This window comes from Bos taurus, chromosome 8, assembly GCF_002263795.3.
Source record: "Bos taurus isolate L1 Dominette 01449 registration number 42190680 breed Hereford chromosome 8, ARS-UCD2.0, whole genome shotgun sequence".
NCBI classification, from domain to species: domain Eukaryota; kingdom Metazoa; phylum Chordata; class Mammalia; order Artiodactyla; family Bovidae; genus Bos; species Bos taurus.
This window is the reverse complement of record NC_037335.1, coordinates 9918240-9945151: the sequence shown is the minus strand read 5'-3', so window position 1 is coordinate 9945151 and position 26912 is coordinate 9918240. Positions and strand designations below refer to the sequence as shown.

The following is a 26912-nucleotide window of genomic DNA, read 5'->3' as shown; positions in this document are numbered from 1 at the left end:
AGATTATTTCTATTTCTTTTTAAATTAAAACTAAAAAGCTTTTTCTTTTCCTACTGCTTGACTGTAGGGATCACAGGAAAAACAGAGACCTACCACTCGGCAAAAATCTGTGAAAACTCCAGTGAACTGTTAGCCACCGGGGAGATGAAGTAGAAAGGGATGCTGGAGAGGCCGGCCGAGTCGATGTACTGGTACAGGCACTCCAGGAGGTCGTAGATCACTCCCGAAGGGTAGCAGGGCACCAACACGTTTCCTCCATTTCGAACTGTCAGTGCTAGAAGGGTGGAAGCCACAGGACACTGTAACTCAGACGGACTTCAATAATATTAAAAACAAAAAAGAAAAGAGAAGAGCTGAGGCCAGAGGCGGGGAAAGTAGCATCAAAAGAACAGTTTTATACAGGGAGGACAGAACTTTACAAATTATGTTTGCATTTCTTTCATTTTTCCACTTCTGTTCCTATAATTCACTTCATTTGGGTAACAATCAACTTGGTTTTTTTGGGGAAAATGTACCAAAAAATTAATATTCTATCAACTGAGATATTTGGTGCAAAAAAGATTTTCATACCCATACATGGGGAAAAAAACCATGTAATCTTGCCTCCACTTTAAATGAATAACAAATACACTATTTTCTTAAGCAAAAGTCATCAAAACAAAAATTTTCATCAAAACATAAAGAACAAAAAAAGATTTGAGTTCTGATTTTCAGTTGCTTGCTATGTAGTTCAAACAGCAATAAAATCAGCAGTATTATAGTGTGTAGGTGGGGAGGACCCTGAGTTATTTTTTTAAAGGAACAATTTTAGTAAGGATTCTCAGTCACTGGTCCATTCAACAAACAATGGACTTTAAAAAAAATATGAACTATTTATTTTTGGCCCGCTGGGTCTTGGTTGCTGGGAGGGCTTTCCTCCAGTTGTGATCAGGGCTTCTCACTGCAGCAGCTTTTCTTGTGGTGCACGGGCTCTAGGGTCTTGGGCTTCAGTAGGTGTGACTCCCAGGCTCTAGAGTGCAGGCTCAGCAGTTCTGGTGCACGGGCTTGGCTGCCCTGAGGCGTGCAGGAGCTTCCTGGATCAGGGATAGAACCCACGTCTCCTACAATGGCAGGAGGATTCTTAACCAACTAGACAGCAAGGAAGTCCCAACACTGACTTCTTTTGAAGACTAGCACCAGAGTGGGAGGGTCCAGAGGCTTACTGATGATCACCTGAGGGATCAGCAACATCTCAGGCCCGGGGACCAGGGTGTGCAGGCATGGATTTGGGTTTTCAAGTTCCCAATGGCAGATGAGCTTCGGGACGGACCATCCCAGCGCCTTCTCTTTTCAGCTCCTGCTCAGAACTTTCTTTGTCTCTGTTTGGGCTCTGATCATTGCTGAGTGACCCATAAGGAAATAGGCCAAGTTTTTCCATTTGACTCATTCTAGTGGCATTTTCTTCCATGAGTGTTTTGTCCAAAAGAAAATCCTCTATTCTTTAAAGGCTTAAAATCAGTTATCAAATGAGGAATTGCAACTTCTAACCAAAATCGTAGTAGAAACTGTAACTGGCTGAGACAAGTCAAGCTCTCAATTTCTTTCTTCGTCTAGTTTCCAATATAGATGAAAACAAGCAAAGTTAGGGCACAGAACCTGAACTCTGTGATGCCTTCTATCCTCCTGTATGTCCCAACTCTCACACCCGTATTCTCCAAGATGCTGTGCACGGAGGACTGGCTGACCCGCCACTGCTGGAGTAGGAACCAAGGAAAAGGTGAGAGCGCTGCAGGGCTCCAGTCCCACTCCATCGCAAGCTGTGGGACCTCAGGAAAGCCACTGCAACCTCCTGGGCCTCAGCTTCCTCACTGCTTACGAGAGGAGTGAACTAAATCGGTTTTCAAGCCTTCTTTTGTAGGAAAATTGCCAGAACATGATAAACATACAACTTCTCCACTAGGCCTCCTCTCCTCAGACAGTCTGACTGTGGCACAGCCTCAACATGTGAGGCAGCTGGTCAGTGGACCCCTCTGAGCAACAGTGGATTACATGGAAGAGTCTTTCAAGATCCGAAGCCCTTGGATTCCATGATTCTAGAGTTATAAACAAACATACAAAGTTTCTTTGAAACCAGTCCAATTGTTCTTCCAAGCTAAGAGTACACTGTCGTTGTTCAGTTGTTCAGTAGTGTCCGACTCTTTGCGACCCCAGGGACTGTGGCCTGCCAGGCTCCTCTGTCTGTGGGATTTCTCAGCAAAGAATACTGGAGTGGGTTGCCATTCCCTTCAACAGGGGATCTTCCCAACCCAGGGATCAAACCTGCATCTCCTGCACTGGCAGGTGGATTCTTTACCACTGAGCCACCTAGGAAGCCCAAGAGTAAGTTACTGGTAGCTTAAAATCAGCAAAGAATAAAAAAGTCTACAACTATTGGCAAGGGAAAGTGAAATTTCACAGACAATATTAGAAGACAACCACTTCCCTCCCCCAGAGCTGAGGTAACAGGGCTGAGGGGCCTGAGCTCATGAACTCCTCTTTGGTAACAGTGATGGAATGAATGTGTCCCCTGAAGTTCATATATTGAAGCCCTAACCCTCAATGTGACAGTGTTAGCAAGGGGATCCTTTGGGAGGTGACCATGTCTATATGAGGTCATGAGTGTGGAGCCCACACGATGGGATTAGTGCCCTTATAAAAAGAGGAAGAGGCCCCGGAGCAGCCTCTCTCTGCCATCTGGGGACATAGCCAGAAGGCTGCTGTCTGTAAGCCAGAGAGAGGGTTCTTGACCAGAACCCAGATGTGCTGGCCACCGCATCTCTGACATCCTAGCCTCCAGAACTGTGAGAAATAAGTGTTGTTTAAAGCTACTAGCCTTTGGTATTTGTTACAGTAGCCTGAGCTAAGATAGGAAGCGACCTACATATTTCTAGAAGAAATGCAGCATTTTTAGACTTTATTGACAATTATTCCAAAGAAGCATACATTTATTCCAGGTAGAAAATACTCAACAAGTCTCTCAATTATAGTCCCCCCCTGCCCCACCCAAAGAAGAAAAAATAATACCAAGCAAATATTTTTGGGGAAAAAATACACCTGTTCAATGTATCCCTGTTGTGAATTCAAAATATTAAGTCTTTTCTGTGCTATTATTTGCAAAGCAAAGACAAGATTATTTCCTTCTTTAACTCTGCTTATCCTATAAGCACTCCTGACCCACCTGCAAAACCCACCAGCAAGAAGCGGTGGGCACCTGCCAGCAAGAAGAGGAAGAGTTTCTATGTAAGTGGGAGAATGTTGAGCATCGGCTGTATAATTGCTAAAAATTCAAACTTACCGTTATAACCACCATTCTTACTGTGCCTTCAGATTTAAGTTGCTTAAGAACTGCTTTTGTTGACAACAGTAGGTTTTGAAGGATAAACAGAAAGCGTGGAAATAAATGAGGGAAAAGGTCATAACAGGGGGCATCAACAGGGTGTGAATGTGAAGCAAAGGGAGAAAAAAGTACCACAGGAGCAGGGCGATCACAAAATAAACGTGAACCATTTCCTCCCATGTAGGACTTTCCCGAGACACATACCTAGGTTGCTGCAGAACTCACCCACCATGCTATCAGGGTTTGCGGTGGGAATCTGGGTAAGGCCTGTCAGGATGAGAACATCGCTGTTTTTGAGAGATGCTTGGTCCATGGGCTGAAAAACCACAGAGAACTAGGCTTAGTATATTAAACAAAAAAAGGTTAGGTATCAGAAGGAAAGGAAAAAGAGAACAATCAACGGTCTTTCCACGTCCAACTTGTTAAGAGGTCATCTCACTTCCTTTTACAACATGCCTATCATTGAAGAGTGGTTGCCCAAGGGAGATGGGTACCAATGGGAGGGAACTTTATGGGGCGATGAAAAGTTCTGACATGCTATGAAAACTCATAGAAGTCTGGGGAAGGGTGGATTCATGCATATAGATGACTGAGTCCCTTTGCTGTCCACCTGAAACTACCACATTATTAATTAGCTGTGTGTATGCTTAGTGTGTATGCTCAGCTGTGTCAGTTTCTTTGTGACCCCATGGACTGTAGCCCACCAGGCTCTGCTGTCCATGGAATTTTCCAGGCAAGAATACTGGAGTGGGTTGCCATTTTCTCCTCCAGGGGATCTTCCTGACCCAGGGATCAAACATGGCACCTGCACTGGCAGGGTTTTTTTTTTTTACCACTGTGCCCCCTGGAACTCCATTATAAAGCAAAAAGCTGAAAAAAAAAAAAAAAAAAAAAGGATAACCCCCCAAAAATATGAAAAAAAAAAAAAAAAGAAAAGAAGCTCTTTTTAAGCTATCTTACACGTATCATCACAAATTTGAGGTGGACCTCAAATCTGAGCCTGTACCAGGATCACCTGGAGGTGGAGTGCTGCCCCCACCCCAGGGTTTCTGATTCAGGTTTGAGGTGGGGCCTGAGAAGATGTAATTCTCATGAGCTCCCAGGAGATGCTCCTGGTGGGGATGTGGATGGTGGTCTGGAGACTGTGCCCTGAGATTCACTGCACTGTACAGTCTGGTTCTCAAAACAGCCCTGCCAAGTACAGGAAACTGGGATCGCTGTGGAAATACAGAGGTCGAGACTCAAAAAGCTGGGGTGCTTTTCCCCAAGAGTCAGTGGCAGAGGAGAGAGGACAATGGATCAGGAACCAGAAAGGTAAAGCCCCCTTCAATTCCACTACCAGTACGGGACCTCAGCCGAGCCTCGGGCTGGGCTTCTTATAAAATGACCCGTCTCCCTTCAGGGATTTCTCAGAGTCTCATGCGCTAATTTACACGATCTTCCTGTAGCCTATGGAGTCCTATAGCACAATGTTATGCAATCCTTAGGTTCTATTTTTGAATTGCATTTTGACTGCTTTCAGAGCATTTAAAAAAATACGAAGTACCTCTTCCAAATAAATCAGGATTAAAACTGGAAACAAAAATGAAGGCCCATGCAAGGATGTATTGTACAACATGAGGAATATAACCAATATTTTACAATAACTGTAAATAGTACTTTTAAAATTGTATAAAAACAGGGACTTCCCTGGTGGTCCAGTGGCTAAGACTTCATGCTCCCAAGGCAGGGGGCCCGGGTTTGATCACTGGGCAGGGAATTAGATCCCACATGCTGCAACTAAAGATCCTTCATGTTTCACTGAAGATTGAAGATTCCACACTCTGCAACTAAGACCCGGTACAGCCAAATAAATATTTTTTAAAACTGCATAAAAATTTTAAAGTATTTAATAAGAGGAATAGAAAGGGGAAAAACAGAAGGTCCAAAGACCGAGATGCTAGAGAGCTCATCCATGTTTTCATTTTGTAATGTATCTTTTGCTCAATTTCATTTAACCTACTCACTAGAACATCAGAAGGAAAAAAAAGGAGGGATAAACATTATCCCTCCTCTTTCCTATCCAAATTTCTCAGTAAAATTCCAAATAGCAGTGCAGCCAAGACCTACCATGTGCATTGCTATTTCTGAGTCCACGTGCCTTTTGATGTATCATACTTCAGCATCTTATATCTGCATGGACATATGGGCTTCATCAGTTTTTTAAAATAACACGATTGTGGATAGATAAGTTGCTTAATACTGTGAAAAGCATTTTTTTAAAACATGGATACAGGAGATGTACAGTTGTGACAACTATATTGAGCAGCTTCTAATTGCTATTTGCACAGACACAATAATGCGTTTAAGTAAAGAGCTTTTCTTCTGCTCAGGCAGAACTGACCTGCGTATTTGCCTTCTCAACAAACACACGTACGTTCGTTGTTTCCAGAGAAGGAGGGAATGGCGAGTAAAGCATGGAGGTTCACAGTCACTGATGTGTGAGGAGCCTGGGCATGCTCAGTGTGTGCCTATGTCAAGAAGGAACTGGAATGGTGATCAAAGGGACCAAGCTTTGTTGGGCAGTATATTTAACTTATGGATGAGAAGGGCTTTCCAGGTGGCTCAGATGGTCAAGAGTCTGCCTGCAGTGCAGGAGACCCCAGTTTGACCCTGAGGTCATGAAGATCCCTGGAGAAGGGAATAGCAACCCACTCCAGTATTCTTGCCTGGAGAATCCCATGGACAGAGGAGCCTGGCGGGCTGCAGTCTGTGGGGTTGCAAAAGAGTTGGACACGACTGAGCGACTAAAACAAAATAAACCAGTATTCTTGCCTGGAGAATTCCACGGACTGAGGAGCCTGGCGGGCTACAGTTCATGGGGTCACAAAGAGTTGGACATGACTGAGCGACTAATACACACACACACACACACACTTAGCTTAAAAGGACAACAATTTTATAAGGACTTTATTAGAACAAACCACTAATAATTCACAGGGCTGATAGGGAATTCAGCAGCCCTCAGAACCTCCAAAAATCGTACAAACAACTCTGTCTCCCTATATCCATTCTCCCACAGATTTAATCGGGTTGTCATTTGGGGCCATGATCTCCAAAAGGTTAACTGAAGACAACTAATCTAAACAATGACTCAGAAGCAATTCTGGCCTTGAAAACACCATCATCTCTGAACCTCAGCCATTACCACCATGTTCCTTTAAAAATTAAATGCCCATAATAAAAAACAAAGGCAGTGCTACAACATGACTAGCAACATAATTGGGACGTTATAAAATACTTCATGACTGAGTCACACTGGATGTTCACAGATTTAGCCCTATAACTAACTCAGACATTTCTTGTGGATTCCTCAGTTCTGTTCAGTTGCTCAGTCGTGTCCGGTTCTTTGCAACCCCACGGGCCACAGCACGCCAGACCTCCCTGTCCATCACCAACTCCTGGGGTCTGCTCAAATTCATCTCCCTTGAGTCGGTGATGCCGTCCAACCATTTAATCCTCTGTTGTCCCCTTTTCCATCCTTCCCAGCATCAAGGTTTTTTCAAATGAGTCAAGTCTTCGCATCAGGTGGCCAAAGTATTGGAGCTTCAGCTTCAGCATCAGTCTTTCCAATGAACACTTACGACTGATCTCCTTTAGGATGGACTGGTTGGATCTCCTTGCAGTCCAAGGGACTCTCAAGAGTCTTCTCCAACACCACAGTTCAAAAGCATCAATTCTTCAGTGCTCATCTTTCTTTATGGTCCAACTCTCATATCCATACATGACCACTGGAAAAACCATAGCCTTGACTAGATGGCCCTTGGTTGACAAAGTAATGTCTCTGCTTTTTCATATGTTGTTTAGGTTGGTCATAACTTTCCTTCCAAGGAGTAAGCGTCTTTTAATTTCATGGCTGCAGTCACCATCTACAGTGATTTTGGAGCCCCCCAAAATAAAGTCTGCCACTGTTTCCACTGTTTCTCCATCTGTTTGCCATGAAGTGATGGGACCGGATGCCATGATCTTAGTTTTCTGAATGCTGAGCTTTAAGCCAACGTTTTCACTCTCCTCTTTCACTTTCATCAAGAGGCTCTTTAATTCTTCTTCACTTTCTACCCTAAAGGTGGTGGCATCTGCGTGTCTGAGGTTACTGATAGTCCCACACATGACATCCAGGCTTCTGATGCCAATTAGAGCTCACTCTTCTCAGGGGTCTCCTTGATCCCCAGTGGGAAGGGATGCCCTGCTTCTGAATCCCCACAGCCCTTGACTGGATTTCTAACCTAACAGGACCCATCATTTGGACCCTGGATAAAGTCCTGTGGGCACCCATCTTCTTCCTCTACGGTAACCTGTGTAAATCTAGCACCTCCCCATTTATGTTTCCCTTACAGTCGAGCACAGCCCACTGTCCAAAGCAGGTTAAGAAATACCACAGACTAGATGAGGGAAGGAAGGAACAAACAAAGAGATGAAGGCATGTAAGCAGTGCACGTTAAGTCTGAGAGAAGGAAACACTCTGCCAGGTTAGAAACCAAACAGCATGTGCAGAAAGAAGACAGGAGTCCATTAAGTGGTCCAGTCTCTCCCTCCTGGCTTCATGGGATCCGTTTCCCAAGTCCAATCCTTCAAACCAATCACGAACTCTTTGTAGCTCAGCTTCCTCACTGCTACTGCCCTTAAATATATTAGGTTTAACTCTCACTGGTTGGCACCGCCTCACCAGTGAGGACAGAGCTTTGTTTCCTCAGGACAGACCCGAGGAGGCTGAGGCTTTGAGACAACTTGGGGCTACGTCCATGGAGAAGAGAAAGCTTCTTGCGGCCTTGGCAGCTAAGGTGGGGAGCAGTACGCGGTGGTTTGTCCCAGACGTCTTTCTTAAATAACATTTTGGGGATATGGCTGTGTCCTTTCCCAGGAGGAGTGGGCCCTTCGTGGACATATCCAAGGGACCGCTGCAGACAGATGTGTTACTAGAGACAGTCATCGGGTCTCCGTAGAGGAACTGAGGCCCAAAGAAGAGAAGTGATTTTTTCAGACTGCCCCCTCCTGAAGGGTGAATACTCAGCTTGGGCCTGGCTTTCACGTAGTGGGCTCTGATGCGACAGTTGACAGTGGAGAACTGAAGCCCAGGTGTTCCATGGGGCCAGCTGACCAGAGGAGCACAGGCGGCCTCAACGGGCTATCCTGAAGCCTGGGTTCTGTGGAGGCAGGAAAATGTCTTTGTGTTGACCTTCATCTCCAGCTCTACCCTGGGCACCAGGTAAGCAAGTGGTTTTAATCCCTTGTGTTCTATATCAGGGAAAGTCAGACACTTTCAGAAAATTCCCAAGGACTGAACCTGACTGTAAGATCTCCATAAGGTCAGGCACAGAGGGAGAAACAGCAGCCTACAGATATTTCCTGAGAATATCCAGAAGGAAATGAATTCCTTCAAGAATTAATTCCTTAGAAGACTAAGGAGTGGCTGAAAAAAGCTAACATGTACATCCATGTGAAGATCTGCAGCAAGTCACAGATTTATAACAATACAATGCATTAGAAAAATCAATCAAACAAACAAAAAACCAGAAAACTTTTATTCTAGAGCATCCAGATCAGAGAACTGTATAAACAACAAAACACTTGAGGAATTCAGAGGAAAGAAAAAAAATGTAAAAAACAAAACAGCAAAACAAACCTACCCAAGCAACTGTCTTAACTCTAAAAACCTGACTCAAAGACTCCAAATTTGAGATATTTTCTTCAGAACTAAGAGAAGAATCTACATTTACATTTATTACTGCCAAAGACTTTAAGACCTCAGGAAAACTGACCAGGGGGAGCATCTCCCTGCACTCGAGGGAGAAGGGTCAGGAAGAGGAGGCAGAGAAAATACAGGCGGTGTGCTAGAAGAAAACATTCTCTCAGGCTGGCCACCAGCCTCTTCCACCCCCAAGGGCAAGAAGGAATTCCCACTGTGACCACCAGAGGCTTCAGGGTACTGACTGGGCAGAAATTCTCAATTGGTTTAAAAAAATTTTTATTTCTTACAAAGAAAAAATTTTCTTTCCAATGTTCTATGTCAGGGATTCTTAACCTGATGAATAACAATGGGCTTCTAAAGACTCTATAAGCTCAGCCTTCAGAAAATAAATGTAAAATGTCATATAGATATGCAACAGATTTTTTTTTTTTATTAACAGTTCTTATCAGATTCTTACCACCAGCATTTTGAGGCTGTGACCCACAAAACGTTAAGAACCACTACTCTATGGACTTCCCTGGTGGTCCCACGGCTAAGACTCCGTGTTCCTAATGCAGGGGGCCCAGGTTCAATCCCTGGTCAGGGAACTAGATCCCACATGATGCAACTAAGACCCAGCACAGTCAAATAAATGAATAAATACTAAAAAAAAAAAAAAAAAAAGAAAAGAACCATTGCTCTAAGGCAGAAGTTTCCACAGGGAGCCGCTGCTGTCAAACATCTCTCCTTTCATTCTAACAGACACTCACCACCTGTCTGGCAACTGGAGAACCACCTGTTTGAGCCTCAAGGCCCAGTGTTAACCGGTTAGGAATTAGCCTGGTGATTGACTGAGCCTGGACTCCCTATTTTTGTTCCAGGCAAGGATGTAAGGGATAGTCCTCAGGGCAGGAGGGCTGAAGGGGTTTGGACACCTTTCCAGGTCCCTTTCGTGGTCAGGAGAAGGATGGGAAAAGATCAAAATCATAAATGAACCAAACGCAAACCCTAAAGCACCGCTAATACGAACAACACCAACAAACATCTACCACTAACTTTAAAGTTCCACACTTCAAATTTTAGCCTTGGGACTTCCCTGGTAGTCCAGTAGCTAAGACTCCGCGTTGCCCATGCAGGGGCCCTAGGCTCTATTGCTGGTTGGGGAACCAGATCTAGATCCCAGATGTGGCAACGGAGACCTGGCACAGCCAAATAAACAATATTAAAACAAATTTTTTTTTTTTTTTAACCTTGCATGGGTATCAGTGTCCTGTCCTAGGCCAGCCTCTAAAACGACCCCCAAATTCTGTGGCTCCTCATGTCTGGGTATATGCAGGTTTTGCCCTTTTATACTGGTGATTTTCACATCTAAAACTCAAGCCCCACCCCTGAAGTCAGGCAGAATAGCCAGGAAACTACTGAAATAATGGGTATAAAGTTGCCTTTTCAAACCATAATAGAAAAATTAGTGTTCAACATTGGTTCACAATGCACAAGCAAATCCATTAATTTCGTTTCCAAGGCCCAAAAGGCTGCGGTTCTAATAACTAAAAGTGCTCTCTAGTTATTGCTAATGTGTTCAGGGGACCCATCCAATGGTTACTGTTTATTCTGTGCTAATAGTATTATAGTTTTTAAACTGTGTCCAACGCCCTCTTTCTGGGCATATCTGTTTGAAGAAGATGTTGTTTGAAAAAAAAAAAAAAAAAAGCTTTAAATAATTTAAATGTCTGACAGTGATAAAACAGTTAAGTACTTTACTGTATATCCTTATGATGGAATTAGGTAGCTATCAAATATCACGTGGTAGACCTAATCATCTAAGAAAAGTTCATTAAATCAGAAAGGGCAGAAAAGCAGGCTGTAAATTCTTTCTTAATCTTAAGATAAGTACATTTTTTTCCCCTCTGAGAATTTTATATTTTCGAAAACTACTAAAATAAGTGGCTCAGATGGTTAAGAATCTTCCTACAATGCAGGAGACCCGGATTTGATCCCTGGATCAGGAAGAGAAGGGAATGGCAACCCACTCCAGTGTTCTTACCTGGAGAATCCCATGGACAGAGGAGCCTGGCGGGCTATGGGGTCCATGGGGCCGAAAAGAGTGGGATAAGACTGAGCAACTAACACAGTAACACACAAAATTACTATAATAAACATAAATTACTGTTCTAACAGATATATCTGGAGAAGAAAATGGCAACCCATGTCAGTATTCTTGTCTGGAGAATCCCATGGACAGAGGAGCCTGGTGGGCTATGGTCCATGGGGTCACAAATAGTTGGACACAAGGAAACGATTTAGAAAATAATATTAATTTAAAACAAAACGAAAAATCCTGACAAGACAGAGCATAAACACAAGCTGTTGGCTGTCTTGTAGAATTTCAGGGACAGCATAGAAAGAAAGGCAAACGACAAATTTTGAGAAAATGAAAAACTAGAATAAATTCCCAGAGAGACCATGGGCCCTGGAATGGAGACAAAATGATGTTGTTGTTCAGTCAGTAAGTCACGTCTAACTCTGTGATCCCATGGACTGCAGCACGCCAGGAGGAGCCAGAGCCAAAAAGGGTTGGGCACTGAGGGAAGAGCAGGGGCCGGGAAGAGAGCCCTTTGATCCTTCTCCTCTGCAGTACCCTGGCAGACGGCAGCCTGCTCCAACATACTGCGAGGGAGAAAACACCGAACAGCGGCGTGAATGTTCACAGAGGCGCAGGCACACCCACAAGCCCCTGCTTACTCCCTTCACCCCACAAGGCTACTAAGTGGTAACAAGTCAGAGAGACAGATTCGGGGGGAAAAAACCAGTGTCTGGAGCTGAGGTACAAGAGGGTTTCCCTGAGAGGCAGGTAAGTGGTAACAGCTGACGGGGAAATACAACCAGATGACTGACGAATGCAATGCCTACTAAAAACAATAAGCTAAAAACCCATCCCACACAGAGAATTCACAAACCGGATGGAACAGTGGCATTTACATTAAAAAAAGGCCATGCACAAATAAAGTAAAAATGAGTAAGTAAAATAAAAATAAGTATAGGGCTTCCCTCGTGGTCCAGCGGCTAAGACTCCAGGCTCTCAATGCAGGGGGCCTGGGTTTGATCCCTGGTTGGGGAACTAAATATCCCACGTGTTACAACAAGATCTAGTGCAGCCAAATAAATAAAAATAAGTATTTAAAAAAGCATAAAAAGCAACATTTGGAGATACTGTATATGGAAATATAATCATTGAAATAAAGAATTCAATACACAGGTTGAAGAGAAGTATGGATATAGCTAAAGAATGAACTCATAAGTTGAAGCAGGAGGCTGTTAAGAGATGAGAAATATAAAAGAAGAGATATGGAAAACACAGACATCAATATCTATATACTAGAAGTTCTTCAAGAAGAAAAAAAAACCAGAAGGAATAAATAATTTAAAAAACGATTAAAGAATTTTTCTATGTTAAATTGGAAGATCTTACAGGAAAAACAGACAGGAAAACAAACAGGAGAAAATAAACATTTAAAATACATCACAGTGAAATTTAAGAGCACTGAGGATAAAGGGAAAATTCTACCAGCAGATCCCACAGATGAACACAAATCTGAAGGGCTTTGCAATTCTTCAATGCAATAAGGGTACAAGTGGAAAATGAAGAAATAGTTTCATAGGGTTATAGGTTCAAAGTTTTTTTCCCTTTAATTTTATATCTACCTAAGCTATCATTTATTAGGGCTTCCCTGATAGCTCAGTGGTTAGGAGACCCTGGTTCAATTCCTGGGTAGGGAAGATACGCTGGAGAAGGGATAGACTACGCACTCCAGTATTCTTGGGCTTCCCTTGTGGCTCAGCTGGTAAAGAATCCGCCTGCAATGCAGGAGACCTGGGTTTGATCTCTGGTTGGGAAGATCCCCTGGAGAAGGGAAAGGATACCAACTCCAGTATTCTGGCCTGGAGAATTCCATTGACTGAATAGTCAGGGTTCACAAAGTCGGACACAACAGAGTGACTTTCACTTTCACTTAAGCTATCATGTGACAGTGAAAGTGAAGTCGCTCATTCATGTCCGACTCTTTGCCACCCCATGGACTGTAGCCTACCAGACTCCTCTGTCCATGGGATTTTCCAGGCAAGAGTACTGGAGTGGGTTGCTATTTCCTTCTCCAAATGATAAAAGCTATCATTTAAATGTGAGGAAAATTTAAACATATTCTCAGTAGTTCAAAATCTCCTAAGGATTACCATTTTAAGGCCCTCATGGTGAACATTCCTCCATTATTCCTGGAAAAAGAAAAGTAAATCTAGGAGGATTGTGAGCTTTATGGGAAATAAGGTTGAAAATAAAAAAAGAACAAAGTTCACTGTTGTCTAAATATGTTCACCACCCTGTTGATGTTGAGTCACTAAGCCATGCCCAACTCTGCGACTCCACACCAGGCTTCCCCGTTACTTCACTATCTTCTGGAGTTTTAAACAGCCTGAGACTAAATTTCTAGCTACTACTGACAATGGTGGGTAGGGGAGACGTGGGAGGAAAGAAGAGAAAGAAGATGAAAGGGACAAGAGGAAACTAGCTCTAGAGGGAGAGACAGAGAGTGATAAAGATAATCACAGGAAGAACAGAAGAAGGAATAAACTGGAAGAATAAGACATACATAGATAACAAACAGGGACCTACTGTATAACACAGGTAACTCTGCTCAGTATTATGTAACAACCTAGAAGGGCAAAGAATTTGAAAAGGAACAGATACGTGTATAACGGAATCACTCTGCTGCATACCTGAAACTAACACAACACTGAACCAACTACTGTTGTTCAGTAGCTCAGTTGTGTCTGATTCTTTGCAAACCCATGACTGCAGCACACCAGGCTTCCCCGTCCTTCACTATTTCCCGAAGTTTTCTCAAACTCATGTCCATCAAGTCAGTGATTCCATCCAACCATCTCATCCTCTGTTGTCTCCTTGTCCTCCTGCTCTCAATCAGGGTCTTTTCCAACGAGTTGGTTCTTCCTATTAGGTGGCCAAAGTATTAGAGCTTCAGTGTAAGTCCTTCCAATAATATTCAGGACTGATTTCCTTTAGGATTGACTGATTTGATCTTGCAGTTCAAGGGACTCAAGAGTCTTCACCAGCACCACAATTCGAAAGCATCAGTTTTTCAGTGCTCAGCCTTCTTTATGGTTCAACCCTCACATCCAGTACATGACTACTGGAAAAACCTAGCTTTGACAATATGGACTTTCGTTGGCAAAATGATGTCTCTGCTTTTTAATACACTGTCAAGGTCTGTCATAGTTTTTCTTCCAAGGAGCAAGTGTCTTTTAATTTCGTGGCTGCAGTCACTGTCTGCAATGATTTTGGAGCCTGGGAAAATAAAATTTGCCACTGTTTCCATTGTTTCCCCACCTATTTGCCATGAAGTGATGGGACCAGATGCCATGATCTTAGCTTTTTGAATGTTGGGTGTAAGCCATATTTTTCCATGATTCCTATGACTCAACTATGCTTCACTATAAAATTAAAAATGAAAAAATAGACAAATATGTTCAAACTTGCAAAAAGAAATTTAGTCTTCTAAAAAAAGGCAAGAAAACACATGGAAAAGAATGAACTAAAAAAATGTGCAGATGGCAAAAACAAGACCCAAATAGTGATTTAGGAAACATAAATAGGTTTCACTAATCAAAGAGACTCTGTAGATTAAAAAAGAAAAAAAAAAATTCTTTATTATGTTGTCTGCAAGGGATTCACTAGAAAAGGACACAGAAAGAGTGGGGGCGGGGGGAGGATGAAAAACACACTAGCAGCAAGTGTAGAAAGGAAAAAGACTCCTGGCTTGATAGAGAAAAAAAGGAAACATTCTGACAAAAAGAGCAATTGATCAACAAGACATAATGATAACATGAACACATACCCCGATTATTGGCTTAAAATATAAACAGATAAATCAACAAATAACGCATCTTTTCAGATACTGGTAGCTGAGCATGAATTAAAAACACAACAGACTCAAAGGGATAAATATATATGGAAAAAATTTTCATTCAGCAGTGAATACAGTCTTTTCCAACATATGTCAGATCAGATCAGTCGCTCAGTCGTGTCCGACTCTTTGCGACCCCATGAATCGCAGCCCGCCAGGCCTCTATCACCAACTCCCGGAGTTCACTCAGACTCACGTCCATCGAGTCAGTGAAGCCATCCAGCCATCTCATCCTCTGTCATCCCCTTCTCCTCCTGTCCCCAATCCCTCCCAGCATCAGAGTCTTTTCCAATGAGTCAACTCTTCGCATGAGGTGGCCAAAGTACTGGAGTTTCAGCTTTAGCAGCATTCCTTCCAAAGAAATCCCAGGGCTGATCTCCTTGCAGTCCAAGGGACTCTCAAGAATCTTCTCCAACACCACAGTTCAAAAGCGCTTCAAAATTCTTCGGTGCTCAGCCTTCTTCACAGTCCAACTCTCATATCCATATATGACCACAGGAAAAACCATAGCCTTGACTAGACGGCCCTTTGTTGGCAAAGTAATGTCTCTGCTTTTGAATATGCTATCTAGGTTGGTCATAACTTTCCTTCCAAGCAAACTTTCCTTCCAAGCAGTAAGCATCTTTTAATTTCATGGCTGCAGTCACCATCTGCAGTGATTTGGAGCCCAGAAAAATAAAGTCTGACACTGTTTCCACTGTTTCCCCATCTATTTCCCATGAAGTGATGGGACCGGATGCCATGATCTTTGTTTTCTGAATGTTGAGCTTTAAGCCAACTTTTTCACTCTCCACTTTCACCTTCATCAAGAGGCTTTTGAGTTCCTCTTCACTTTCTGCCATAAGGCTGGTGTCATCTGCATATCTGAGGTTATTGATATTTCTCCCGGCAATCTTGATTCCAGCTTGTGTTTCTTCCAGCCCAGCGTTTCTCATGATGTACTCTGCATATAAGTTAAATAACCAGGGTCACAATATACAGCCTTGACGTACTCCTTTTCCTATTTGGAACCAGTCTGTTGTTCCATGTCCAGTTCTAACTGTTGCTTCCTGACCTGCATATAGGTTTCTCAAGAGGCAGGTCAGGTGGTCTGGTATTCCTATCTCTTTCAGAATTTTCCACAGTTTATTGTGATCCACACAGTCAAAGGCTTTGGCATAGTCAAGAAAGCAGAAATAGATGTTTTTCTGGAACTCTCTTGCTTTTTCCATCATCCAGAGGATGTTGGCAATTTGATCTCTGGTTCCTCTGCCTTTTCTAAAACCAGCTTGAACATCAGGAAGTTGACGGTTCACATATTGCTGAAGCCTGTCTTGGAGAATTTTGAGCGTTACTTTACTAGCGTGTGAGATGAGTGCAATTGTGCGGTAGTTTGAGCATTCTTTGGCACTGCCTTTCTTTGGAATTGGAATGAAAACTGACCATTTCCAGTCCTGTGGCCACTGCTGAGTTTTCCAAATTTGCTGCCATATTGAGTGCAGCACTTTCACAGCATCATCTTTCAGGATTTGGAATAGCTCAACTGGAATTCTATCACCTCCACTAGCTTTACACAACATATGTAAACATTTACAAAAAAAGGATTGTGTTTCAAAGTAAGCCTGAACAAATTTCAATGAATCTGTAAATTCTTATTGTAATGCACAAAAAAATTAGAATAGACTCCTGAAACCTAACCATGATATGACAAAAGTCTTGTTTAAGTCTAACCATACTGGATAGGCTTGAAACAAACAAAAGTATACTATAAAATAAACTCTGGTTATTTAAATCAGGAACATTAAGAAGGAAATTATGATATACTTAGATATAAATGACAATGTACTTATCAAAATTTAAGTTTCCCACAGCTCAGTCTTCAGTCCTCAGCACTTATATTTTAAAAAATCTGATGGCTCTACAGTTTGTCTCCAGGCTTGCCTTCACGTCTAAGTTCCAGCTCTGCATTTCCATTTGTCTCATGTTCTAATTCCCATTCATCATACCCACTATCCTCTTCTGCAACTAATGACCACCCCCGCCCCCGGCCAACTCCTCCTTGTCAACTGGATTCGTGTCATTATCACCATTCTCTGAGTCATCCAGGTATGAAATCTCTGCCTTACATTTTTCCTTCCCCGAAGATAGTCGGCATTCAAGAAATTTGTTGAATTTAAGATCCGCCAATATTTTAACTTACCTTTCCATCCCTACTATTTCAGGCTTAATCCAAAGTCTCATTTCCATTCGCTTATTAGATCAGTGTAACAGTCTGCCACATTCTTCCTAGCTCATGGGCTTCCATTACTAAAGCTGAATTGGCCCTTTACTATTAATATAAAGTCTAACTTTATAACTGCTGTGACAGGGTGTAAGCAGCTGCCAACAACCCATAAAACAAAGGGTGTGGCTATATGTCAACAAAACATTATTAACAAAAACAGGTGGGAGATCAAATTTGGTTCAAGGACCATAGTTTGTTGACATCTGAAGTAGACTACTGAGCTTTTTCAAATCTTTTCTTATCCCTGCTAAATTCAATACAGAATCCAATCATCTGGGCAAAAGAAAATCTAATTTACTTTCTTTTTTACATACCATAGTGGTTGCCAGCTAGAAATTAAAATTAATTACTTAGGTATGTTACTCATTACTTTCAAGACCTTATTTTTCCCTTTACATTTATGGATCTTGTAAGAATAATTTACTGGAAATTACATCAATAGTACTGTAAAGGCTTTGATCTAAGCAGGACAAATCGGAAGAACTGGCAGCCAAGTAATCTTTCTGTCTTTTATGAGAGAATATATCAGGAATGATAGAAGCTGCCAATACAAAATTTTGATTCAGTGAAGCAGATTAAGATGACATTGATGGGGTTTTGATTTCAGCAAGCGGGAAAGGCCCAGAAGTCTGCTAGCTATAGGAAAAAATAGCAACTTGTCCCCTCTAGACCTTGAAACAAAAGTTGCTTATAAAAAAGGTATGAAAACAGAGTGGCAGCTCAGAGCATTCTATTGTTCTAGACTTACAACACTCTTTTTCTCATATTAAAATGGGATATGGATTTCCATCATCCATTGACTATCTAATCTCCATCGCCCTCCTTTATAAACATGGAAAGATATATGTGTGCTGTGCCAAGCTGCTTCAGTTGAGTCCTACTCTTTGTGACCCCATGGACTGTACTCTGCCAGGCTCCCTGTCCATGGCATTTTCCAGGCAAGAATACTGGAGTGGACTGCCATGCCCTCCTCCAGGGGATCTTCTGGAGCCAAGGATCAAACCATGTCTCTTACGTCTCCTGCACTGGCAGGTGGGTTCTTTACAGAAGCGCCACCTTTTATACCCAGATAATCACGATGGTGTGCTCACTCACCTAGAGCCAGACATCCTTGAATGTGAAGTCAACTGGGCCTTAGAAAGCATCACTACGAACAAAGCTAGTGGAGGTGATGGAATTCCAGTTGAGCTATTTCAAATCCTGAAAGATGATGCTGTGAAAGTGCTGCACTCAATATGCCAGCAAATTTGGAAAACTCAGCAGTGGCCACAGGACTGGAAAAGGTCAGTTTTCATTCCAATCCCAAAGAAAGGCAATGCCAAAGAATGCTCAAACTACCGCACAATTGCACTCATCTCACACGCTAGCAAAGTAATGCTCAAAATGGTCCAAGCCAGACTTCAACAGTAAGTGAACTGTGAACTTCCAGATGTTCAAGCTGGATTTAGAAAAAGCAGAGGAACCAGAGATCAAATTGCCAACATCTGATGGATCACTGAAAAAGCTAGAGAGTTCCAGAAAAACATTTACTTCTGCTTTATTGACTATGCCAAAGCCTTTGACTGTGTGGATCATAATAAACTGTGGAAAATTCTGAAAGAGATGGAAATACCAGACCACCTGACTTGCCTCCTGAGAAATCTGTATGCAGGTTAGGAGGCAACAGTTAGAACTGGACATGGAACAATGGACTGGTTCCAAATAGGGAAAGGACTACATCAAGGCTGTATATTGTCACCCTGCTTATTTAACTTACATGCAGAGTACATAATGAGAAACGCTGGGCTGGAGGAACCACAAGCTGGAATCAAGATTGCCGGGAGAAATATCAATAACTTCAGATATGCAGATGACACCACTCTTATGTCAGAAAGTGAAGAAGAATTAAAGAGCCTCTTGATGAAAGTCAAAGAGGAGAGTGAAAACATTGGCTTAAAACTCAACATTCAGAAAACTAAGGTCATGGCATCTGGTCCCATCACTTCATGGCAAACAGATGGGAAACAATGGAAACAGTGACAGACTTCATTTTGGGGGGTTCCAAAATCACTGCAGATGGAGACTGCAGCCATGAAATTAAAAGACACTTGCTCCTTGGAAGAAAAGCTATGACCAACCTAGATAGCATATTAAAAAGCAGAGACATTACTTTGCTGACAAAGGTCCATCTAGTCAAAGCTATGGTTTTTCCAGTAGTTATGTATGGATGAGAGAGTTGGACCATAAAGAAAGGTGAGCACTGAAGAATTGATGTTTTTGAACTGTGGTATTGGAAGAGGCTCTTGAGAGTCCCTTGGACTGCAAGGAGATCCAACCAGTCCATCCTAAAGGAAATCAGTCCTGAATATTCACTGGAAGGACTGATGTTGAAGCTGAAACTCCAATACTTTGGCCACCTGATGTGAAGAACTGACTCATTTGAAAAGACCCTGATGCTGGGAAAGAATGAAGGTGGGAGGAGAAGGGGATGACAGAGGATGAGATGGCTGGATGGCATCACCGACTCAATGGAGATGAGTTTGAGTAGGCTCCGGGAGTTGGTGATGGACAGGGAGGCCTGGTGTGCTGCAGTCTATGGGGTTGCAAAGAGTCAGACATGACTGAGCGACCGAACTGAGCTGACCTTTTATAAACATGAAAAGATATATAAAATGAATAATAAATTCTTTATAAATATCTAAAAAATGGAGTAACACTTATAACAATACTTATACACTGAACTTCTTGTCAATATGACTGTTAATGAACGACTAACTTAAAACTTTCCAAAAGCTTCAGTCTATACATTCAAATAAAATTCAAATTTCTCATGAAGTCCTACATGGCTTGGCATCTTGGACATGTTACGATCACACTTCATGCAGTGCAATCACAAGGGTGTGCTCTGCTCTGCAGACATGCCTAGCTTGTTCTGGTGTTAGGAGCTCTTCATCTGCCATGTGTCTGTCACACTTCGCCCACACAGCTTTACATGCCTCATTTCTCCAGGTCTCAGTTCCAATGAGATGTTTCCCTCGAAGCTTTCTCTGACCATCCAACTTAAACTAGTCACCATCACTCTCTATAGAACTCTGTTTTCAGTACCTGTGTCACCACCTGGAAGCATTTTGCTCATTTATTTTCATCATGCCGTTCTCTCTCATCATATGAATACTGACCCCTGAGAGGAGACTTTGTCTGTGGGTCACCACTGAATCTCTAACACCTAGATGAGTGCTTGACATGGCAGGCCCTTAGTAAATATTGAAAAATTAGTATTTGCTGAGTAAATGAGCGACCATCTCTGTTACATACATCAGGCTCTGGTTATTGAAAGTGTTGGGAAATCTCTAAATCCCAGAGGTGACCTAAAGGCAGAATGATCTTATAGAGTAACTATGATCCTAAATGTTCAGACACAAATAATCTAACTTTGATAAAGAGTAGGACATAAAATTTCAGGTAAGCAAGATGAAAAAGCTCTAGAGATCAGCTATACAATGCTGCACTTATAGTCAACACCCATGTACCGTACAGTTACACTTTTATTATAAGGGTATAGCTTATGTTCTAGAGTAGGAAATGGCAACCCGCTCCAGTATGCTTGCCTGAAAAATCCCATGGACAGAGGAGCCTGGTGGGCCACAGTCCATGGGGCTGCAAAGAGTTGGACACGACTGAGTGACTGAGCACATACCTCATGTTAAGTGTTTTTACACAACAAAAAAGAATGTTTGTAGAAACTAAAATCAGAAAGATTTAAAAGGCTGATGCTTTGGTAAAGTTGCAGTATACAAAATTAATGTACAGAAATCTTTGCATTTCTCTACACTAACAATGAAAGATCAGAAAGAGAAATTAAAGAAACAATCCCATTTACCATTGCATTGAAAAAGAGTAAAATACCTAGGAATAAACAAGACAAAGGCCTGTATTCCAAGAAGTATAAGATGCTGATGAAAGAAACTGAAGATGACACCAACACATGGACACATATACCATGTTCTTGGATTGGAAGAATCAATATTGTTGAAATGACTATACTACTCAAGGCAATATACAGATTCAATGAAATCCTTACCAAATTATGAATGCTATTTTACATAGAATTAGATCAAAAAATCTTAAAAGTTGTGTGGAGACACAAAAGACCCTGAATAGCCAAAGCAATCTTGAGAAAGAAAAGCAAAAGGAATCAGGCTTCCTGAATTTCAGACTGTATTACACAGCTATAGTCATCAAGACAGCGCAGTACTGGCACAAAAACAGAATTATAGATGGATGGAGCAGGAGGACAGAAAGGCCAGAGTTAAATTCATGCACCTGTGGTCAATTAATCTACAACAAAAGAGGCAAGACTATACAATGGAGAGAAGAGTCTCTTCAATAAATGGTGCTGGGAAAACTGGACAGCTACATGTTAAAAAAAAATGAAGACAGAACAATCTTTAATACGACACTCAAAAATAAACTCAAAATGGATTAAACACCTAAATGTAAGACTGGATAAACACTCTGAAAACATAGGCAGAACACTCCTTGACATAAACTTCAGCAATATCTTTTTTTGATCTGTCTCCCAGAATAATGGAAATAAAAACAAAAATAAACAAATGGGAGCTAATTAAACTCAAAAACTTTTGCACAGCAAAGGAAATCACAAGGGGAAAGAAAAAAAAAAAAGACAACCCACAGAACGAGAAAAAAGCTCATGCAGTTTTATATCCCCAAACAACCCAATCAGAAAATGAACGGAAGACCTAAACAGACATTTCTCCAAAGATATAAAGACAGCCAACAGGCACATGAAAAGATGTGCAACCTCACTAATCATTAGAGAAACACAATCTAAACTATAGTGAGAGATCACCTCAAACTTGTCAGAATGGCTATTATCAAAAAAGTCTACAAACAATACATGCTAGAGAAGAAGTAGAGAAAAGGGAATCCTCCGACATCGCTGGTGGACATGTAAATTGGTACAGCCACTATGGAGAACAGTATGGAGGTTTCTTTAAAAAAAAAAAAAAAAAAAAGAGTTACCACATGATCCAACAATCCCATTCCTGGGGCTTTTATCCAGAGAAAAACATGGCTCGAAAGGATACACGGACCGCAGTGTTAACTGCACCACTATTCACGATAGCCAAGACGTGAAAGCAACCTAGAAGTCCACTGACAGAAGAATGGACAAAGAAGGTGTGGTAAATACATACAGTGGAATACTACTCGGCCATTAAAAAGATGAAACAATGCCATCGGCAGCAACATGGACAGACTTAGAGATCATCATTCTAAGTGAACTCACTGAGACAGAGAAAGACAAATACCGTATGATACTGCTTTACATGTAGAATCTAAGCAGATACAAATGAACTTACTTACAAAATGGAAGCAGACTCAGAGATTTACAGAATGAATTTATGGTTGTGGCCGGGAGGGCTGGGTGAAGTGACAGATTGGGAGTTTGGGACTGACATGTACACACTGTTCCACTTAAAATAGATAACCAAGAAGGACCTACTGTAGAAACGAATTAATAAATAAAAAATGACAAAGAGCTGACGCCACTCTGGAAACATTCTGAATGTAGGGTGAGTTACTGAAAATTCAGGGATTCCCTGGTGGCTCAGACAGTCTGCCTGCAATGCGGGAGACCCATGTTTGATCTCTGGGTTGAGAAGGAAAAGGCAACCCACTCCAGTATTCCTGCCTGCAAATCCTGTGGATGGAGGAGCATGGTGGGCTACAGTTCATAGGGTCGCCAAGAGTCAGACATGACTAAGCGACTTCACTTTCAACTGAAAATCTGAGTTGTTACAAGAGAATTTAGAATTACCTGTGGGTGCGTGGTAAGCAAGGAGGATCCAGAGACATAAGACACTTTCTCATAATGGGACTGGATGATCCAGTTGGAGCTTCCAAGGGCATAGCCAGAGCTTAGAGGAGTCACCTGGACCGCACCGAAAAGCTCCTAGAAAAGAACCATTGTAAGAATGTGTGCTGAACTTTCAGTAGTGCAGTCATGCCAGTTAAGTTTGCAGAGGAAAAAAAAAACAGAAAATCCTTCTTAGAAACTATTTCAAGTGAATCAGAAAGTTTAAGAACAGAAAGATGGTGGAGACCATGGGACAGACACATCTTACAGTCTTTTACTTATCACATTTCTGAGAATTTCAGTCCATCCACATGTCACCAGGCACCCAGGTCACACCCATTAAAAGGCAGAGATGATATATTATGATATAGGCCAAAGAGATAAATACTTAGGTTTTCTTCTTCTTCTTCTTTTTTTTTTTTTAACCCTTTTCAGGTTAGGAATTAATATCTTGGTTGTTCTGTAAAAAGTGGCTCTGGGCCACAGTTGACAGGAATGGGAACCCTCATCATGATCAGAGCTCAGAAGTCATATGTGCCAAATTATTTCTTGATCCCTTTGATGCTGTTCTCTACTTCACAAGTCCAAAACCTGTAAAGTGGTGTCACTGTTCTAAAGTAAACAGGATGAGATGCCTTTTTTCCCCTGACTTATTATATGCTAATGAGTGATGGGGAATATAAGATTTAGGACAGAGCACCAGTAAGAACCTGGGAAGGATGGAGGAAAATAACAGATGTCCTATCTTTCCACTTAAAAAAGGGAACTATAGAATCCTTCCAAACAATCAAAAGCATTCGTCAATCAGTTAAAATCGTATTAACACTCACAATTTTCTGAGAATATCCCACCAGCTGGATCTTACTGAGGGCAGAGTTCACCTCCTGCATAGTGTAGCATCTTCTCCAGGTCGAGACTTCTACTGCATCCTTGAGAGGAGAAGGGAGAAGCCTGGAAACAGATCATCAAGTCAGCTCTTATGTACAGAGAATACTGTGCAAATAACGTGCCCATTTTGTCTAAGTTGTCCAACCTACTGGCATATCTGAATGTTCACAGGATAAACATCCCTTTATAATTATTTTTATTTCTGTAAGGTTGGCAGTACTCTCCCTTCTTTCATTTCTGATTCTAGTAATTGCAGTATTCTCTCCACGGCAAACAGTCAGACATGGCTGGGCAACTGAACTGAGCTGAACTCCCTTCTTCTTGGTCAACCTAGCTAAAGGTCTGGTAGAGTTTTGTTGATCCTTTCAAAGAACTAACTTTTGGATTCATTGATTTTTCTCCATTGTTTTTCTACTCTTGATTTTGCATATCCAGCATATAGCTGGATCTTCTCTTTTGTCTTTTTAAACCTATGTGATAATTTTGGTCATCTGAACTATTTAAGCCATTCACAATGTTACTACTGATATATTAATATAATAGTTGGCTTACGTTTACCAATTTAATTTTTGTTTTTTATATATCACATCTTTTTTTGTTCTTCTATTCCTCCACTGATTTTTAAAAATAGTAAGTGAATATTTTCTGATGTAGCCTCTTAAATCCCTTCATGATTTTTCACTTTTTAAAAAGTTATTTCCTTAGTGGCTATCCTAAGGGCTTATCTTATATCTCTTAATATAGAGCATTTCTGTATAACCTCTCACATTCTCTTCCCTGTTCAAAAAAGATAAATGAAATAACATTACTCATGGGCCTGCAAAGTTATAGAAAAGAACTAGGTTAAACACATCTGAGGCAGAAAGAGGAAAATAAAACACATTTTGAAACTTTTCAGACCAGCATCAGGAGCAATCATTAAAACAAACAAAAATGTATCATTAGAAAGACATTTTATTCAATATTATTTTGCTCAAACACAAATAAGAATAGATCTAAAGAGTGACTTCTCTGAGATTCTCTATACAATACAGGTGAAGGGATTTCCAGAGAACGGAACCTGTGCATTAGCTCTGCTCTATCTCCTAAACTGACACTGAACAATAGTAAAGAATCACACACACACACACACACAAGCAGCCCTTAAGACAAAGAGATGAGAGGAGAGCTAATAGCAACAGCATTTTATTTTATTTTTTTAACTTTCTAATTTTATTTTTAAACTTTACATAATTGTATTAGTTTTGCCAAATATCAAAATGAATCCGCCACCGGTATACATGTGTTCCCCATCCTGAACCCTCCTCCCTCCTCCCTCTCCATACCATCCCTCTGGGTTGTCCCAGTGCTCTAGCCCCAAGCATCCAGTATCGTGCATCGAACCTGGACTGACATCTCGTTTCATACATGATATTTTACATGTTTCAATGCCATTCTCCCAAATCTTCCCACCCTCTCCCTCTCCCACAGAGTCCATAAGACTGTTCTATACATCAGTGTCTCTTTTGCTGTCTCGTACACAGGGTTATTGTTACCATCTTTCTAAATTCCATATATATGCATTAGTATACTGTATTGGTGTTTTTCCTTCTGGCTTACTTCACTCTGTATAATAGGCTCCAGTTTCATCCACCTCATTAGAACTGATTCAAATGTATTCTTTTTAATGGCTGAGTAATACTCCATTGTGTATATGTACCATAGCTTCCTTATCCATTCATCTGCTGATGGACATCTAGGTTGCTTCCATGTCCTGGCTATTATAAACAGTGCTGCGATGAACATTGGGGTACACGTGTCTCTTTCCCTTCTGGTTTCCTCAGTGTGTATGCCCAGCAGTGGGATTGCTGGGTCATAAGGCAGTTCTATTTCCAGTTTTTTAAGGAATCTCCACACTGTTCTCCATAGTGGCTGTACTAGTTTGCATTCCCACCAACAGTGTAAGAGGGTTCCCTTTTCTCCACACCCTCTCCCGCATTTATTATTTGTAGACTTTTGGATCGCAGCCATTCTGACTGGTATGAAATGGTACCTCATAGTGGTTTTGATTTGCATTTCTCTGATAATGAGTGATGTTGAGCATCTTTTCATGTGCTTGTTAGCCATCTGTATGTCTTCTTTGGAGAAATGTCTATTTAGTTCTTTGGCCCATTTTTTGATTGGGTCATTTATTTTTCTGGAATTGAGCTGTAGGAGTTGCTTGTATATTTTTGAGATTAGTTGTGTGTCAGTTGCTTCATTTGCTATTATTTTCTCCCATTCTGAAGGCTGTCTTTTCACCTTGCTAATAGTTTCCTTTGATGTGCAGAAGCTTTTAAGGTTAATTAGGTCCCATTTGTTTATTTTTGCTTTTATTTCCAATATTCTGGGAGGTGGGTCATAGAGGATCCTGCTGTGATGTATGTCAGAGAGTGTTTTGCCTATGTTCTCCTCTAGGAGTTTTATAGTTTCTGGTCTTATGTTTAGATCTTTAATCCACTTTGAGTTTATTTTTGTGTATGGTGTTAGAAAGTGTTCTAGTTTCATTCTTTTACAAGTGGTTGACCAGATTTCCCAGCACCACTTGTTAAAGAGATTGTCTTTAATCCATTGTATATTCTTGCCTCCTGTGTCAAAGATAAGGTGTCCATATGTGCGTGGATTTATCTCTGGGCTTTCTATTTTGTTCCATTGATCTATGTTTCTGTCTTTGTGCCAGTACCATACTGTCTTGATAACTGTGGCTTTGTAGTAGAGCCTGAAGTCAGGTAGGTTGATTCCTCCAGTTCCATTCTTCTTTCTCAAGATCGCTTTGGCTATTCGAGGTTTTTTGTATTTCCATACAAATTGTGAAATTATTTGTTCTAGCTCTGTGAGGAATACTGTTG

The 26912-nt window shown here is 41.4% G+C and overlaps 1 protein-coding gene across 1 annotated transcript in view; it reads right to left on the bottom strand.

Annotated features, from left to right (window-relative positions):
* INTS9 (integrator complex subunit 9) overlaps positions 1-26912 on the bottom strand; it is a 126778-nt gene that overhangs the window by 22133 nt on the left and 77733 nt on the right. Inside the window, 4 exon segments of the mRNA NM_001046363.1 lie at positions 94-274; positions 3560-3671; positions 23119-23253; positions 23988-24108. Of these exon segments, the coding sequence (NP_001039828.1) occupies positions 94-274; positions 3560-3671; positions 23119-23253; positions 23988-24108 (549 nt within the window).